Source organism: Abramis brama (assembly GCF_963993115.1).
Source record: "Abramis brama genome assembly, chromosome: 12".
Classification (NCBI taxonomy): Eukaryota; Metazoa; Chordata; class Actinopteri; order Cypriniformes; family Leuciscidae; genus Abramis; species Abramis brama.
Genome location: NC_139974.1, coordinates 11,391,237 through 11,408,572, shown reverse-complemented (window position 1 = coordinate 11,408,572; position 17,336 = coordinate 11,391,237). Strand labels below are relative to the sequence as shown.

General features: G+C 34.7%; 2 protein-coding genes across 2 annotated transcripts; both read left to right on the top strand.

Moving 5' to 3' along the window:
* The first annotated feature begins 318 nt into the window (after nucleotides 1-318).
* On the top strand, nucleotides 319-4,657 carry LOC311094086 (uncharacterized protein). The gene is made up of 7 exons (XM_084131827.1): nucleotides 319-583; nucleotides 2,160-2,177; nucleotides 2,291-2,341; nucleotides 2,670-2,790; nucleotides 2,890-3,040; nucleotides 3,137-3,229; nucleotides 3,640-4,657. Exons 1-5 carry the CDS (start codon nucleotides 525-527, stop codon nucleotides 2,962-2,964), a joined length of 324 nt encoding a protein of 107 aa, XP_083987953.1. The 5' UTR covers nucleotides 319-524; the 3' UTR covers nucleotides 2,965-3,040; nucleotides 3,137-3,229; nucleotides 3,640-4,657.
* A 4,932-nt stretch (nucleotides 4,658-9,589) lies between these two features.
* ciarta (circadian associated repressor of transcription a) lies at nucleotides 9,590-17,234 on the top strand. The gene is made up of 6 exons (XM_084131438.1): nucleotides 9,590-9,799; nucleotides 11,859-12,211; nucleotides 13,999-14,074; nucleotides 14,680-14,758; nucleotides 14,859-15,018; nucleotides 15,403-17,234. Exons 2-6 carry the CDS (start codon nucleotides 11,861-11,863, stop codon nucleotides 15,877-15,879), a joined length of 1,143 nt encoding a protein of 380 aa, XP_083987564.1. The 5' UTR covers nucleotides 9,590-9,799; nucleotides 11,859-11,860; the 3' UTR covers nucleotides 15,880-17,234.
* The last annotated feature ends 102 nt before the right edge of the window (nucleotides 17,235-17,336 follow it).

Below are 17,336 nucleotides of genomic sequence, written 5' to 3'. Positions count from 1 at the left end.
CAACTTCACCTCAGCGCCAGGCGCAAGTCAAACGAGTGCGGAAATTTGCAAGTGCTGAATGAGCTTCAGCAGAACATCAGACAGTGATATGCACATAGTAAATATAGAGTCAATCTCAACTGGTGGGTTGCAAGACCGTTTTGAGGAAGTCGAATAGTGTGCAGTCAACAACAAACGTAATTCTCTTTTTTTCTGATGCTACTTTTATTTTAGAAAATGTGTGTGAAAGCTTGTGACACTTCTGTCAGATGCTGAGAAAAGCGCGTTGTCCTTATTCAGTTGGCTACACTCAAAAAAATGATTCAAGGCCTTCTTAGGTATGACACATTTAAATTGTGTTCACTTTATTTAAATATATCTAATTAGGAATAAAACGTATATATATTTAATAAGTCTAACGTAAAATGTATAAATAGTGTCATCTATGAGATTTAATTTAATTTGGTTAACTCAAATTTATTTGGCTTCGGAGAGCGCCATTTGCGCATGTGCAAGACAAGCTCAGAGAAGAACATGCTCAGAGGATGTGGCCGCCATTTTATCGTCTGCCGCCGCAAGGACTGCAACGTCGTATTCGTTATTGGTAAGTATTATCTTGCTTGAGTATTTGTAATAAAGAATTTATCTCACTGTAAGAGGATGTGTAACTTATATCATAATTTTGAGTGAAATATGCAACAGCAGTGAAAGTTATGCGAGGTGAATTGTTTTAAGTGTCCCTTCGATAGCTTAACTTACTCACGCAACGTGCAAATTCTGTGTTAGACCAGTCTAACGATCCCGAATTTGACTGTAACTGTGCAAAATTGGTTCTTAACTTATTGGCTTGCTAGCTGGATTGATATATCCGTCATAAAATGAATTGGAGGCTTGCTATCGCCGCGATTGTTTCGGCGCCGAGTCTATTTTTAGCTGCGTCACTCACTCACGCTGAATTGGCCACAGTGCGTTTTTCTTGATCAAATTTGACCTGCCTAACATGAAAAATAAGACATTTCACCATACAATCATGAAAGTGAGGTGTTCCGTGTTTCACAATCGCCATATGACATTAAGCGCTGTGGGGGAAAAATACACGACAGGCCTTTTTTGTTCAAAGGCCTGTTTAAATAATTAAAACTAGAAGTACATAAGGTAGAACGTATATCTCAATATTAGATTACTTTTATCATGTAAACTACCCATTTACAACATCGTAGCTGAGCTGTCCATGGTAAATCAGAGCAAGTGACAGACGGGTAGCCTAAGTTACATCAGTCAGAACACCTGAAAAATGTGACAGAATGGACGATGGTCGTCTATTTTTGCAGTAAACACGCTATTTGATTAACGCTATAAAACGCATATTTGTTGAAATTATCGATCTATGTATTCTGTAAACTCCCATTCGTTTCTCAAAAAAATAGGCATCTATCTATCCATCTATCTATCTATCTATCTATCTATCTATCTATCTATCTATCTATATATATTACATACGCACTTTGATGGCGTATAATATGATATAAAAAGTAATTTTTGCGTATCAGTTGCACGATGAAACACAATGCACGCTATAGATAGATATAGACAATTGTACCAAGTAAACATTTAAAATTATTTTAAAATCAATTTAATTACTTGAGAGAATTGTAAAGTGTCATATTAAGGGATTAGTTCACCTCAAAATGAAAATGTCCTGATAATTTACTCACCCTAATGTCATCCAAGATGTTCATGTTTTTCTTTTTTCAGTGGAAAAGAAATTAAGTTTTTTGAGGAAAACATTTCAGGATTTTTTTTTTTTAGAAAACGACCGATCGTTTCGCTAGATAAGACCCTATTCCTCAGCTGGGATCATGCAGAGCCCTTTGAAGCACTTCAGAGCCCTTAGAAATTGCATTGATTTGGACTTCAACTATTTGGTTACCGTTGAAGTCCATTGTGTGGAGAAAAATCCTGAGTTTTCCTCAAAAAACTTAATTTCTTTTCCACTGAAGAAAGAAAGACATGAACATCTTGGATGGCATTGGGGTGAGTAAATTATCAGGAAATTTTCATTTTGAGGTGAACTAATCCCTTAAGTGAACGAGTTAGGTAAAACAGAACCATGTAAACAAAAAGCATATTTTCATGTGAGTACTGGTTCCCACTCCTAATCAACATCTTCTCTTTCACAGTTTTATGAACATGACCAGGTGAACAGCAACCTCCTATTTATATTAAGTCATATTCAAATATTCTGATTTAGGCTCCTTGTGACATTTTTTAAATATGGTATCTTATAATACTTTTTTATTCTTCTTTTTAGGATTGTGAATGTGGCAGTGCAAAGAATGTGTCCATCGAAACTAGCTAGCAGGTATTTGTTGCTGCAGCATTTTAGGCAGACTCATCTGTGCTTTAGTGGCAGTTTTCGCTATCCATGTCCATACACAGATTGCCCATGCACGTTTAGTATATGTAGTAAGCTTCTTAATCACATGTACAAAATACATGCTAAACAGGAAACTCCAAAGCCAGAAGAATTAACAACATTCCAGTATCATGTGTGTTCATGCATGGAGCTAGCAACAGAAAGATTATTTTCAACACATAAATGGACATGTCAGGCATAATGAAACAGTTCAGTGTATGTTTGTAGGATGTGCATTTGAAAGTAATATTTACAGGACATTTAACACCCACAGATACCGGAAACACAATCTACATTCCACATTCATTAATAGACTTCAAACCCATTGTCGTCAACCAATGCCCATGATAGAGGTGTTCAAGAATCAATGGCCAGCTCTTTTTCAGCAGAGTGAAGTAAGTAAACATGTTATGTAGTGTTTTATTTTAGTCGTTATTAGGTTCTTTTCGTAGTAAGAAATTGTTTTTTGTTGTTGTTTTTTTTCTATTTTGAAGGTGAACACAGTTCATGCAGATCACTACGAAGCCACTGCAATCAATGTTCTTACAGCTGGACCACTTTTCAGATAAACTGATGCAGATCTTCAAGAGCAAAGGAGGAGTGAAGGGGCAAAAGATCAAAAACGCCCTGGGGATCACAGACTCTGTTAGTATAAATGCATGCAATGTCTTTTGTTTTGTCTAGTTATTGTACAGCTTTCTGCATTTGGCTAATTTCAGTCTTGATTTCCCCCTGCTGTAGTGTGACAACATAAACATCAGGAGAGAGTGCACCCTGAAAGGCCTGATGATCTACCCGACTGAATATCCAGATTCTTTCTTCAAGGAGTATGTGGTAAGTGATTATTATGAATATAACAACAATTCTGTTAATACTTCTATATTTTAAAAGAATATATGATTGATTATTATTAAATGCTCAATTTTCATTTTCATTTCACAATAAAATATGTATTAGTGGAATAATAATATTTTGTTTTATTCATTTTAATAAAATAATATTTTTAATAGTAATAATTTTGCAGGGGTAATAACTTTGTGTATGCCTTTCATTGTTCATCTGAACACAATAGAATTTGTAGAAGTTTTCAGATGTGTATGTCTATGTCCATAAAATGGAAATAAATGGCAGCCAACAATGTAATAGTAAAAGTGAAAAGTAGCAATGCAATTTGCTGATTACTTTTAAAATATAAAGGGTCAAATTCACCTGGGCTTAACCAAAGTGTTTTGTGTTTTGTCCAGGCCACTGAGGATGCAGAAAATGAAATCCCAAACACAGTCATGGGGATTTACAAAATCCAAAGAGGAGATTGTACAGAAGACATAGGAGTTGTGATCGAGGGCATTAAGGTTTTGAGGGACCTAGACTGCGTGATCCTGGCATTCATCATGCTGTTCGGTCTCATTTATGCTCTTGATCTTAATTTTCCTGACAACTTCAAGTACACCTTCAAGTTTATCCAGAAAATCCTAATGAACAATTTTTTTTTAACACACAATTTCTTTTTTTACACACTTTTTTTTTTTAACACTCTTTCATGCTTTTTCTTACACACTTTTTGTGTGTATTTCTACTTAGTCGTTCTTGTCTTTAGGGATAGTTCACCCAAAAATGAAAATTCTGTCATAATTTACTGATCCCGGGGTTGTTCCAAACCTGTATAAATCTATTTGTTCTGTTGAACACAAAGGAAGATGTGTTAAAGAATTTGGGAAACTTAACAGTTCTGGGCCACCATTGACTTTCATAGTTGTTGTTTTTTCTTCCTACTATGGAAGTCAATGGTGGCCCAGAACTGTTCAGTTTCCCATATTCTTTAACATATCTTCATTTGTGTTCAATAAGAACAAAGACATTTGTACATGTTTGGAAAAAGGCTTTAAAATGTGTACTTGCATTTTTCTAAGTACTTTTCACATGAAATAACTATTGCACTATTGAGTTTTAAATAAAAACATCTCGATCAAGATTTGTCTCTTGTCTCTATGGGGTACAAAATAAGGATTTCCTAATTGATTTTTCAATGAAATGTTCTAATTTAAGTTTAAGAAGCTTAAAACTTATTTTTAAATGTATCCATTTCATTTAAACTATTTGATCAAAATTGAGTTGGACCAACTCATTTAAGTTGCTCATAATTGAGTTGGACCAACTCATTTAAGTTGCTCATAATTGAGTTGGACCAACTCATTTAAGTTGGTCAAAATTGAGTTGGACCAACTTAATTACATTTCATTGCATGAATTAGTTTTTTGTAAGTTGGGGCTACACATATTTATTGGATGGAAATCCTGCCATCAATTAAATTGAGTTTGTCCAATGAGTCATTTTTTTGAGTGTATCTTCGGTAAGATGAGATGTTGTCAGGCCAAATGTCAGTAAAACTAACTAACTTTCCTGTCATACGGCTGACAGCCGTTGTACTGTGCTTGCGGTACGCACATCACGTGCAAATGCGGCGTGCTGTAGCCGTAGTTCTGTCGTCAATTAACTCATGAATCAAAAAGGCGATTAAAGCTGTCAAAACTGCATGCATGTATTTGTTATACATGTGTCACATGTGTCTGGATTAAAATATTCTGCTATGTGAGATCACAATATAAGGCACAAATGGATATGTAATGTTTTAATGTCCAAATAAATGTGAGCACTGCATTTGTACTAGAAGATAGGCATTCATTTTGCGTTCATTTGTAAAGGACAAACAAAAATGGATAATTTTTAAATCCATAAAATAACTTAATTTTACATTCTGGCAACATTACATTATGAAAAACATAACATTGTACATTATGTGCTGTTGACTTCCGCCTTGTTCACATTCTTGCACATGGGGATTCAAAAGACAACTTTTGTTTTCCTTTTTAATTTCGGTATGATAGAACTGTTGCAATTATTTATTTTGACAACTAATATAGAAAGTTAAACATTTTTTTTGACAAACTCAGAATTGGTTGAAGAGTTCATTGATTATATAAAACGCATTGAAGGTTGAATAATCTTTGGACTACAGTATTATCTGCATGTTATCTCATCCATGAAGATGCAACAATGTAGAACAAGCTATTGGAGATTTTGAGAACCAGAACCAAGCTAACAGAGCAAGTTGAACTTTAGCTATAGTGTGTGCCCTTTTATTACTATTTAATTAATTTTAATATGAGGTGGTGGGTAATAATAAAAAATATATAAAATTCACTCAGTATTCCATGATTCCTAATGCACTACTATCTCAATTACAATTAAGTACAAATTAACTTTATTCAGTTGTGTAGGCACTAAAACAGTCCAATACATTATAGTCAAATTATTTTTTATGATAAAATAATTAAGATTTCTGTGCCACCCCAGACTGGTTGCTGGCCCTTGCCTGGCCACCCCTGAAAAAATCCTGGCTCCGCCACTGGTTTCCATTTAAGTCTAACTAGCAAAAAAAAAAGTAAGATGTGCCACTCCTGTTGCTTCAGTTTCTTTGGGCCTAAACAATTGTCATTCACAATATCCATTTTTTTTCACTACAGAGTTGTTTATTTACAGTCAACGTTTAAATGATTTCCTGTTTTTGAACATAATTATTGTATCCAAAAGATCTGTTTGTTTGATTGGTGTAATTGTGCATGTTGAACTATGTGCTGAAAAATACCCCAAGCTGTATAGTCATGTGACAGCATTCTGCCCCAGGGTTCACATTATTCTTGTTTGTAAACCAGGGGGACGGGCTGCTGGGTCAGGGAGTTCATAGTTGTGGATGGAGCCTCTCCTTCATGCTAAAACACAGTGAAATCAACAATCGACCAGTAAGTGAACAACAAGGATGAATTTAACGTATCTATGCAGGAAAGAGGATATCATTTTTATTTATTTATTTTCAGTTTATTACTTACTATTATTATTATTATTATTTAATTTTTTTGTTTTCATAATTTTTTTTAAAGAAAACATTCATTATTTATTTAGTTTTTAAGAAAAATAACTGAATTGTAACTGATATGTTATTTGGCTCTTGAACTGAAATAAACTATTAAATAAAAACTTTAACTTATATTTGAGCTCTCATTTTTATTAAGTTGATGCACAAATAACTTATACTAAAGGTGCATTCCATGCACTATTCTATGACGTTTTGTAGTATAAATTGTATAAGTATAATAGTATAAATGCACAACTGTTGTATCTTTAATTACGTAGTGGAGAAGGAGGGCTATCAGACTCAGACTTAATACACTATGGTTGAGTATATAGTGCATAGTTTAGTGTGTCATTTGGGACACGACTTAAAACTAAAATAAAAGTTTATAAAAACTATATAGGCATTATATCTTATTAATATTATAAATTATATCTAAATAATAAAAACTGCATTTCAGTGATCTTAAAATGTCAGCTAAAAACCCACACATGTTTGACTTAATCAAGTGCAAGTATATTGGTCAGCTACAGATGAGTTTATCTCTCCAGCTGTGAACAATAACGGCTTCCAATAGAGTTGTGATTATCATTGTGAGTGAGGGTAAGTTGACTTTGAGAATGTAGAGCATGGTTAACATGTGACCTATATTCTGTTGTGTGCATTGGCTGCTGACCTGGTGGGCAACAACAGTGCTGGAGGAAGCTGGAATCGGTGACCTTCAGTGGTTTAAAGATTGAAAAAGTGTGTTTTGTGAATAAGCTTTCAATGCATTCATGCGTGAATGCTGTCATGTGATGCAGACATAATAAAAATGTAAAATTAAAGGTTCTGTTCACAGTAATTCTGTAATTTCCATAATACTCTGTGAATAATCTAACTATAATCTGATTTTGGATTCAGAATACATTAAAAATATGTATACCAAATCTTTGTCACACAGTAGGTCCTCAGTAGTGACCGCACTATACTTGAATATTGTTTTTGGCTCAAAATGAATTCATCTGCCCCGAAAGACTCATAATTACTCTTGAAAGTGTCCTTTTGATCATAATAACCAAAAAGCCAAAGCCCAGAATACAATAATGTATGTGGATATTATTGCCTGGTAATTTCGCTGACCACAGGGAGCAGACTCATTAGCTCATTTGTTTTGAATGAAACTGAGCCAATAACGCTTGTTGTCCTGAGCTGACCTTCTCTTCTCTCTTTTTTTTTTTTTTTTGTCAGACTAACAATCATAGTTCTGCTATCAACTAGAAAAGGAAAGTTCACCAACACAAACTTTGATAATGATCCACATTTGAAAGTCTAAAATACAAAGAAGTCAAAGGGTAGTGAGTGGATTATGCAATGACTTCTTTAAAAGGGATTTCTTGGATAATTTTTGGGACACAATAGTTAATCTTCCAAAATGCATTTTAATGTGACACCAGTGTTATTTTAGTATTAATGAGATACAATTATAATTGTATCAATTTTAATTTTAATTCATTTAATATATATATATATATACAGTGCAATGCATAAGTGAATACACCCATGCTAAAGTTGACTAAAAAGAGGAATAAAAAAATCATATTTTGGAAATTGAACTTAATGCCTTAATTTAAAAAATTTGGAAAAATCCAACCTTTAAGGACACCAATTTTCTTTGTGAATGAATAATGTATCGTAAATAAATAAATGTTCTTCCTTAAAATACAGGGTGCATAAGTTTGGACACCCCTATGTTAAATTCCCATAGAGGCAGGCAGATTTTTATTTTTAAGTATTTTTTTATATTTTTTTTTAGGATACTATGCATCCTGATAAAGTTCCCTTGGCCTTTGGAATTAAAATAGCCCCACATCATCACATAGCCTTCACCATACCTAGAGATTGGCATGATTTTATTTCAGTTAGCCTAAAAGCTAGTTTGATTTGCATTGAGAGATGATCTTATGGAAAGTACCCCATGCCAATCTCTAGGTATGGTGAATGCTATGTGATGATGTGGGGCTATTTTAATTCCAAAGGCCAAGGGAACTTTATCAGGATGCATAGTATCCTAAACATTTTTTTTTTAAAATACTTAAAAATAAAAATCTGCCTGCCTCTAAGGGAATTTAACATAGGGGTGTACTCACTTATGCACCATGTATTTTAAGGAAGAACATTTATTTATTTACGATACATTATTCATTCACAAAGAAAATTGGTGTCCTTAAAGGTTGGATTTTTCCTAATTTTTTAAATGAAGGCATTAAGTTCAATTTCCAAAATATGATTTTTTATTCCTCTTTTTAGTCAACTTTAGCATGGGTGTATTCACTTATGCATTGCACTGTATATATATATATATATATATATATATATATATATATATATATATATATATACATATATCAGGGCTGTGAAACGATTAATCGTGATTAATCACATCCAAAATAAAAGTTTGTGTTTACATAAAATATGTGTGTATAATTATTTTGTATATACACATTCATGTATATATTTAAGAAAATATGCTATTTATATATAAATCATTTATATAATATAAATTATGTATAAATATATATACAGTATTCACAGAATAATGTATATATATATATATATATATATATATATATATATATATATATATATATTTATATATATATATATAATTATTATTTTTCTTTCAGTTTTACTTATTTTAGTATAGCTACATTAAGTTAAACTAAATGAAAATGAGAAATGTTGCCTTGGAAAAGCTTTTTATATTTTAAGCATTTTTATATTTTATTTCAGTTACCATTTATTTTGGTTGAAGCAACAAATATTTATTCTAGATATCAATTCTCGTGTAGATTTTTCGACAAAACACGCATTTTTTTCATGTTTTTTTTTCTACTTAAATCTGTCAGAAATAGGAAAATAATGTAATTAGAAGTATCATATTGCTGTGGTTACCTCTAAAATAATTTGAGGGTCATCTAAAATAGAGCGTTGTCGGTAAATGTTGTTATGTTCCAAACAAACTGTCACGGGTACAAACTCTTCCTCTAATGTGGAACAACGAGCACCGTCTGTATAACGTGATTCAATCCGTAGTATCTGCCTTTCCACTCGAATGCCACGTGCGAAGAGGGGGGTGTGCAAACATGTGAGGCCGACCAATCCCGACTCAGATACTTAGGGATTGGTTCTACTTTCTGTCCAATCAGCGACTCGTCTTTGATCTCTCAGCCAATGGGAGCGCAGTCTGCCTTGGCTTTTGTCCAGCACGTGTAGCGAATGCGATTCACATGTTGTCCCTCGCTGTAGAGTGACGTGACGTCACGTGAGTGGAGAAAGGAAGAGGATAGAAGTCCAAAAAATCTCTCAGGACAATACTGCGAACGACGAAGACGTCGACACACAATCTTATTGAGCAGTATATTGCATGAAACTACTATACAACAGGTCAGGTCAGGTCGTGTCAGTGGCGCTAGGTTGTTGTGGTACCGACCCAGAATCGACCCAGTATTAAGGTAAGGGAATTAAGAATTTTTACATCTAACATTTTTTAATAAATATCTCCGTTATATTCCAGAAATGCTACACGTGTTTGCCATCTCGCTTGTTGTGTGTTTACACCATGTTGAGCTGCATTATCCCTTTGTTTTGTCTGTTTATGTCTGTCATCATGTCATAATTGCAATTAAAAATAATTTGAAAAGTAGGATATTATATTTTCATTACAACCTGAAACTGGTGAACGTTTACATTTGATCAAGATCTCTTACGGTGATATTTTCTGTTGTTGTTTTCCCACATGTGGTTGATGTTTTATTATTACTTTTATAATGATTTTCATGTTTATGTGAAGATTTCATGTATTCAATATAAAGAATAATTTTTTTTTCAATATTTCTATTTATTGGCTTAAAAGCTAACATTTTTATGGATTGTAATGCGTCACAACATACGTTCCAAGACAGCTTAGTCAACTCAGCATAGATAATAGTGTTCTTTAAATGTTTAATATTTACATGTTACATTTATTCATATTGCAAAAGCTTTTATCCAAAACGATATGTCTTTCTTCTTCTATATCGATCTTTTTTAAACCACCAAGCAGTCCATCTGGTGAAAGTTAATTTGTCTTAATGGCACCGCCTAGCTGTTTATTTTTTTATGAGCCACATGCCCTCGAGAGTGTTTTCTTCAACTCGGTCAATTCTGAAACCCTACACTGTATTTATAGCTGTCCATCTAAACAACATTATAGGGTATATGCATTATAGGCATGCACATATTATATTCTTGTGCTTTTCAAAACTCCTATGTTTTTTTTTCTTAAGATACAAACCATATGTGGTATTGTGGCCTTTGACCTAGTGAAAGGAACATGGCGTGCTGTTCTTCATGGGTAGTGCGATTTTTAAACAGGATAATTGTGGTATCTCTGTGATCTCTCTTTCTGTTTTGGACTATATCCTGTGTTCCTGCATTCGTTTTTTTTATCCACACTGTCTGTTGCCAATTGTTTGTTTGGTGCTAGCACCTCTCTTATTTCTTGACTTACAGATTTATTTATTTTGTCTGTCAGGAAACCTCAACAATAAGGTTTATTTTCTTCAAGTCCAGTCAAGCCAGTAGTTCAGCTTTGTACTTATCCTGCCAACATATACATGTTTTTATGTACTGTACACACATTGTGTTTTCATGTTTTATTCCATAGACATAATGATTTTTATACTGAACAAACTGTATATTCTATCCTCCTACAATAACCCTACCCATAAAACTACCCATCACTGAAAACTTTCTGCATTTTTACATTTTCAAAAAACATCACTTTCCTAATGGGGACCAGATTTCGGATATTGACATCTTTGTGGGGACATTTTGTCTCCATAATGTAGGGTTTACCAGGCCACGCACCTACACACACACACACCTACTCACACACACACCTACACCTACTCACACACACACCTACTCACACCACACATTCTACTCACTCCCTCCCTCTCACACACACCACACATTCCACTCACTCCACCCACTCACTCACTCATAAATGATTTTCTTTTAAATTTTCTATTCATCAAAGAATCTTGAAAAATTGTATCAGGATAAGGAAAAGGATCCTTGTAAAAGGATATAAAATGTTTCCACTACTTCAATCTAGTATCAACTACTATCAACTTTAATAATAATAAGAAATGTTTTTGCAATAAGACAATTTCAAAAATATTAAAATCTTAACTACTACAAACTTTTGAAAAGTAGTTGAATGGTAATTAGTCATTTTTAAACAATTGTAGTCAATCCTCTAAGTCATTCTAGCAGTTTTTACAAGGATTTGCAACCCTAGTGTTCAAAACATACCAGTGACAGTTCCGGCAACCGGCCCCTTCCCCTATTGGGCTTTTTGTTAACATTCTCTCAGCTGTATTTCACATTCCTCATACTTTTCAGCTGCCATGTTCCCTTCAGAGATAGGCTATCACTTGCTGCCATCAGTTCTGTTCATTTCAGCCCATCGCTCTTCAGCTTTAAACAATCTGCCACCTCACACATATCTGTTTTCTCACATTTCAGTGATGCTGTCACCAGGAAGTCCTTCCAAGTGGCAAATGCAAGATTCCCTCTCCTCAACCCCCAGTTCTCTCCTGTACAGTGAGAGTGACCAGACGGAGGACGAATCTGAGGTCTTCACCTCTGAGAGTAAAGCTGCAGGTGTTGTGCCTGATCCAAAGCTTTGCCAGATCCAAAGCTTGGCCAATGGGAGCTCTCAAAATTCCAAATCGACTCTCACCTTCGTGAACCAGAGGAGTGGCAGAGTTGAAATTGGTCAAACTGGATGTTTCTCGGCATCTCCAGCTTACAACAGTCAGAACCCGGCTCCATATGAAAGGATTCCCACAGAGGGAGACCTGAGGTTTGCACGCAAAGTAAGTCTGAAAATCTCTTTACCCTGTGATATTTTCATGCGTTCTGCTTCTCTTATATTTTGCATTAGTGTCAGCCTACGTTTGCATTATGTCAGGCTAACTTTCACCAAATTGCAACCTAGGCTATTTTTGTTAATCTACCCGAGTCAAACATTCGTGTAAAAGCATAATTAGAATGGAAACGCCACTTTTAAGATTGACCGTATTTTCGTTTTCGGTCAAACTGCCTTTTGAATGGGAGTGCTAGGGGCACTACAGTGATAGCATCAAAATCGCAACATGAAAATGTGCTTGAAGTGTCAGCAGAAAGTAGTCGATCTCCGAATGCAACGTAACATGAGGAGGGTAAAGATCTTTCCATCTTTACTCTCCTCATGTTACGTTGCATTCGGAGATCGACTACTTTTGTCTGACAAAATTCCAGCCACCGGAACCACTAACTGATAAAGTGAGTTGTACAAAACCTTTCTTTTTAGTAAACTTTGTGTACACACTAACAATGTTGCCAATGCTTGAGTTCATGTGTAGAGCCCCTGGTGAAACTTCAAGCACAGTTTAATGTTGTGTCGAGCCTCCTTAGTGTTTTAAAAATATCGATTTTGATGCTATCACTGTAGTGCCCCTAGCACTCCCATTCAAAAGGCAGTTTGACCGAAAACGAAAATACGGTCAATCTTAAAAGTGGCGTTTCCATTCTAATTATGCTTTTACACGAATGTTTGACTCGGGTAGATTAACAAAAATAGCCTAGGTTGCAATTTGGCGAGAGTTACCCTTTAATTACTTCTTTTTGAGTATGCCTGAGTATGAGTATGATGTGTACGTTACCCGGAAGAAAACTTAAGGCTACAATTGAGGTGTTTCAGGGAGTTCGGAAACAGTGCTTACTGCTATAGATACAGATACAGATACAGTATATATACTGATGTAGATATAGTCATCACTTCCTTTGGAGTGACTTTGTGCTTTGTAACTTTGCAGACCCTTTACATGCTCAAACGGCAACATTACACACTACAAAATAAACATTACTACAAAATAAGATTAAAACATGCTTAAATAGGTCAGGTACTTTTTTTTATTATTCATTGTTTTTAATAAAAAAATTCTCATGAGATCCACTTATTTCAGTCGAGTAGTTTTTTATGACCATTTCTCTGAGCCTTACATGTAAGCAGTACATTTTAGGCCGCTGTACCTTTAAGCGCCCATTTCAAATGTGAAATGCACACCATTACTAAGCACATTCTCTCACACATCAGCTTGTGAGTGGCTGTCATGTCAAATATAGTTTGGGAACTGGGCCATCCTTCGATATAAGCCTCTTTGCAAAGTCCTTGCATCCCAATGTGACAGATGCACAAACCAATATGTGCTGAAATGTTACGAACAGACAAATCAGATCTTAATGAAATGATCAGGAACCTTGTTAAAAAATAAATTACAGCTGCTCCTTTTACCATGGCTGTATCTGATCACCTGGTGGTATCATTGGCTTACAATTGTGGGTGGTCATTTTGATACATTGATCTGTGTGCAACTTTAATAACACAAAGCTTGGGAAATTCAGAATGAGTCATCTTTAGGGGCGAAGCACTGAAGGTGCGTAGGCACTTACTGGATCCGTTAGTGTTCTTCTTCTTCCTCTCTTGAAGTCTTAAGGCAGCCCATTGCTTTAAAATGGCCTCCAAGACAGTTTTGCAGTTTCTAAATCTATTGTGCGTTTTTAAATGTTTCTATGATGATTTTATTGGTAAATGCATGTCTTAATATAATTTCTTTTACAGTGTTCGGAGCTGCATGGGTACATCAGGCCCCTGTTGGAGCTGTTGAATGGGTTGAAAACAGGTCGATATGAAAAAGGTAATGCGTTAAAAAAATTCTATATACACTACCTTTCAAAAGTGGGGCCAATAAGATTTTTTTAAAAATAAATTAATACTTTTAATCATTAAGATTGCATTGAATTGATACAAAATGACAGTAAAGACATTTATAATGTTACAAAAGATTTCTATTTCAAATAAATGCTGTTCTTTTACATTTTCCATTCATCAAAGAATCCTGAAAAAAATTAGGTTTCCATCAAATTATTAAGCAGCACAACTGTTTTCAACATTGATAATAATAAGAAATGTTTCTTGAGCACCAAATCAGCATATTTGAATGATTTCTGAAAGATCATGTGACCATGAAGACTGGAGTAATGATGCTGAAAATCCAGCTTGATCATCACAGGAATAAATTATTTTAAAATGTAATTACAATATTGAAAATATTATAACTTAAAATATTTGTTTTCTATTACAGTTTTTACTAAAGTTTTGATTTCAAATAAACACAGCCTTGACGAGCATAAGAGAATTCTTTCAAAAAAATCCAACCCCAAGCATGTGAATGGTAGTGTATGTCCACACTTTATGTAATTCTGTATCTATTTTATTTATTAATCTGTTTCTTTTTGGCAGGTTTGAGCACGTTTCAGCAGAGTGTTGCCATGGATAGACTGCGAAGGATTGTGGGTGTTCTACAAAAACCTGACCTTGGGTATTTTATTTTATTCTACTGAACGATGCATTTCTCTGCATTAGATTGAATGCATATAATGCCTTTTATTAAATCATATTTTTCTGCTATACCTCCATAGGGAGAAGTATATGGGCACTATTCTGCAGCTGGAGATGATGTTAAAGGCTTGGTTCCCTCAGGTGAGGCCTCAGCATCGCGATGGCACCCCTTCATTCCAAAATGTTATGGCTAGTCTGCCTCCACGCTGGAATCAGGACCAGTTACATATTCCTGTAAAGGTAAGCGGATAGAAGTGCTTTGAAACAAACAAACCGAATGAGATAAGCAACAAGTTTCTTCTCGGTTCAAAAAGTTTTTCTTCACCCAAAAATGTAAATTTGATCATTATTTACTCACTCCAAACCCGTTCCAAACCCGTAAGACTTCCGTTCATCTTCGGAATGAAGATCTTTTAATGAAATCTGAGAGCTTTCTGTTCCTCCATTTACAGCTACGCAACTGACGCTTAGACGCTTCAAAAAATTCATAACGTTTTTATGTGAATAAAAGCCTAAATAAAATGTTTTCATAAAGCCATTGTGTTATCAGGGTATATCAGGGCCTTTACAATCTACAACAATCTTGAATGGTTCAATTCCTCATCAGAACCCTTTTTCTTTCAGAAACGCAGATTAAGTTGGTCAGACTCTGACTCGCAAGGTTCCTCGAGCAGCAAACGTATTCTACAGGACGATCGAGGACCAAGCCCCAGCGATACTAGCTCATGGCTCAGCAACTCTGAAACCACATTTAGCGAACTTGAAGAAGACAGTGCGATCTGTACAAATCAAAATAAAATGACATCTGAATCCAAACGCATCAAAAACAGGCATCTTCAAGTTCAGCAAAAGACAAATTCCTTAAACGAAACCCCTGTGACTGCGAAAGGAAGACCGCCTCCGCTTGTAATACCACCATCAGCCACAGACGGCAGCATCTTGTTTATGCAGGACTGGTCAGTGTCCTCCACGACTCCTACTTCTGACGCACCAGCAGACTTGATGATAAGTGGGAAAGATGTGTGCGAATCTGTAAAAGGAGAGGGGCCAGAAAAACAGGTTAATAGTAAACATCATTGCACAGAGATGTTAAACACATAATGTTTTGAAGTTTCTCGCATTTAAAGGAATGGCCATTTTTTTCCAGCCTGTTGATATTGGGAAATCATTGTTTTTCACAAAGTGAAAAGTGTTGTTCAGTTAGTCAGACTTTACATTTTGCCACATATATGTACACCACAGAAGTTATCATATGTACAGTATGGCATAAGATTATAGATTCTACATTTCTAAAGTCCTAAGAGGTCAGAGATGTGTCTTAAAATACGTGCTTGAGCCATATGGTCAACCGGTGAAACATGCACAGCTATCAAACACTCGACTGCACTGCCTTTCATGATAACACAGGCTTCCAACAATATTTATGAACATGGCAATGGGAAGCTAGAAGAATAGTCTGATAAAACGTCCAGAAAATCTACCTTAATGTCCTTTGACTTGAATTGAAAACCACTTTTCTGGAATTGATTTGCAGTATGGGAGGATATTTTCGAGGCAGTTTTATTTATTACTTCTTTACTTGAACATTCTGAGATCTTATAAGCAGCCTTAAAATGACCCTTGAGAGTCCGTACATGTGGGCCGTGGGCCATTTTCATAGTTCAGTGTTGTATTTTTATTAAGATACAGAGAGCCAAACAACTGATGGGATGCATCATGAAGTGTTATTCTATAATCTGGAAAGCAAATGGTCATTTATTGAAAATTTTCTTGCCAAACACAGTTTGCACATTTATGTTGTTCTGCTTCCATGTTGTAATAGTTCATTTTGTCACAGAAATCTAGGTTTTTGTTTTAGAAAATTGCACAGTTGTTCCCTTCTACTCACCTAAAAAGTCCTTTTCCATTTAAAGCATTGTAATTATTAACCATTCTCTAAAACATATGTTCAAGTTAATTACGAGTATGTGGAGTGTCCCACACTGTAAAGATCACACTGAGGAAGATACGACTTTTATTTATCTATTTGTAGAGAATAATCTGAAATTAGAGATACAGTATTTAATGAGAAGAACTTTTGTTGACTGAGACGCATGTAGTCACAGCTGTACGAGTATCGTGAAAATACATGAGTGTATTGTTGCCATCATAATGGAGATTGTACTATAAGGGAAAAGTGCATATGAAAATATATTGATTAACATTTTAATGCACTTAACAGCTTCATGTAATTGTGAAGGTAGAATTTTGAGGAAAATATTTTTTAAATAAATAAAAAATCTTCCTCAAAATTAAAAAAGTCAGGCATTGTAGCACTGTTCTTATTTTCTATTGATTGTTTAAACCCATTTTCTGTTTGTTACTATTATTATATCAAAGTTTTTTCAAGTCAAGGTTGCTGAAATGTTTTTCAACGTTCCACTTTTTGATATCATTAAATGTTTCAAAGTTTCTTATATTGTTATTTGCAGTCTCTTTCTTTTTTATTGTCTTTCTTTTTAGATATCAGTTATGGCATAGCCTATATAGAGCAAACAAATTAAATGGAAATATATTTT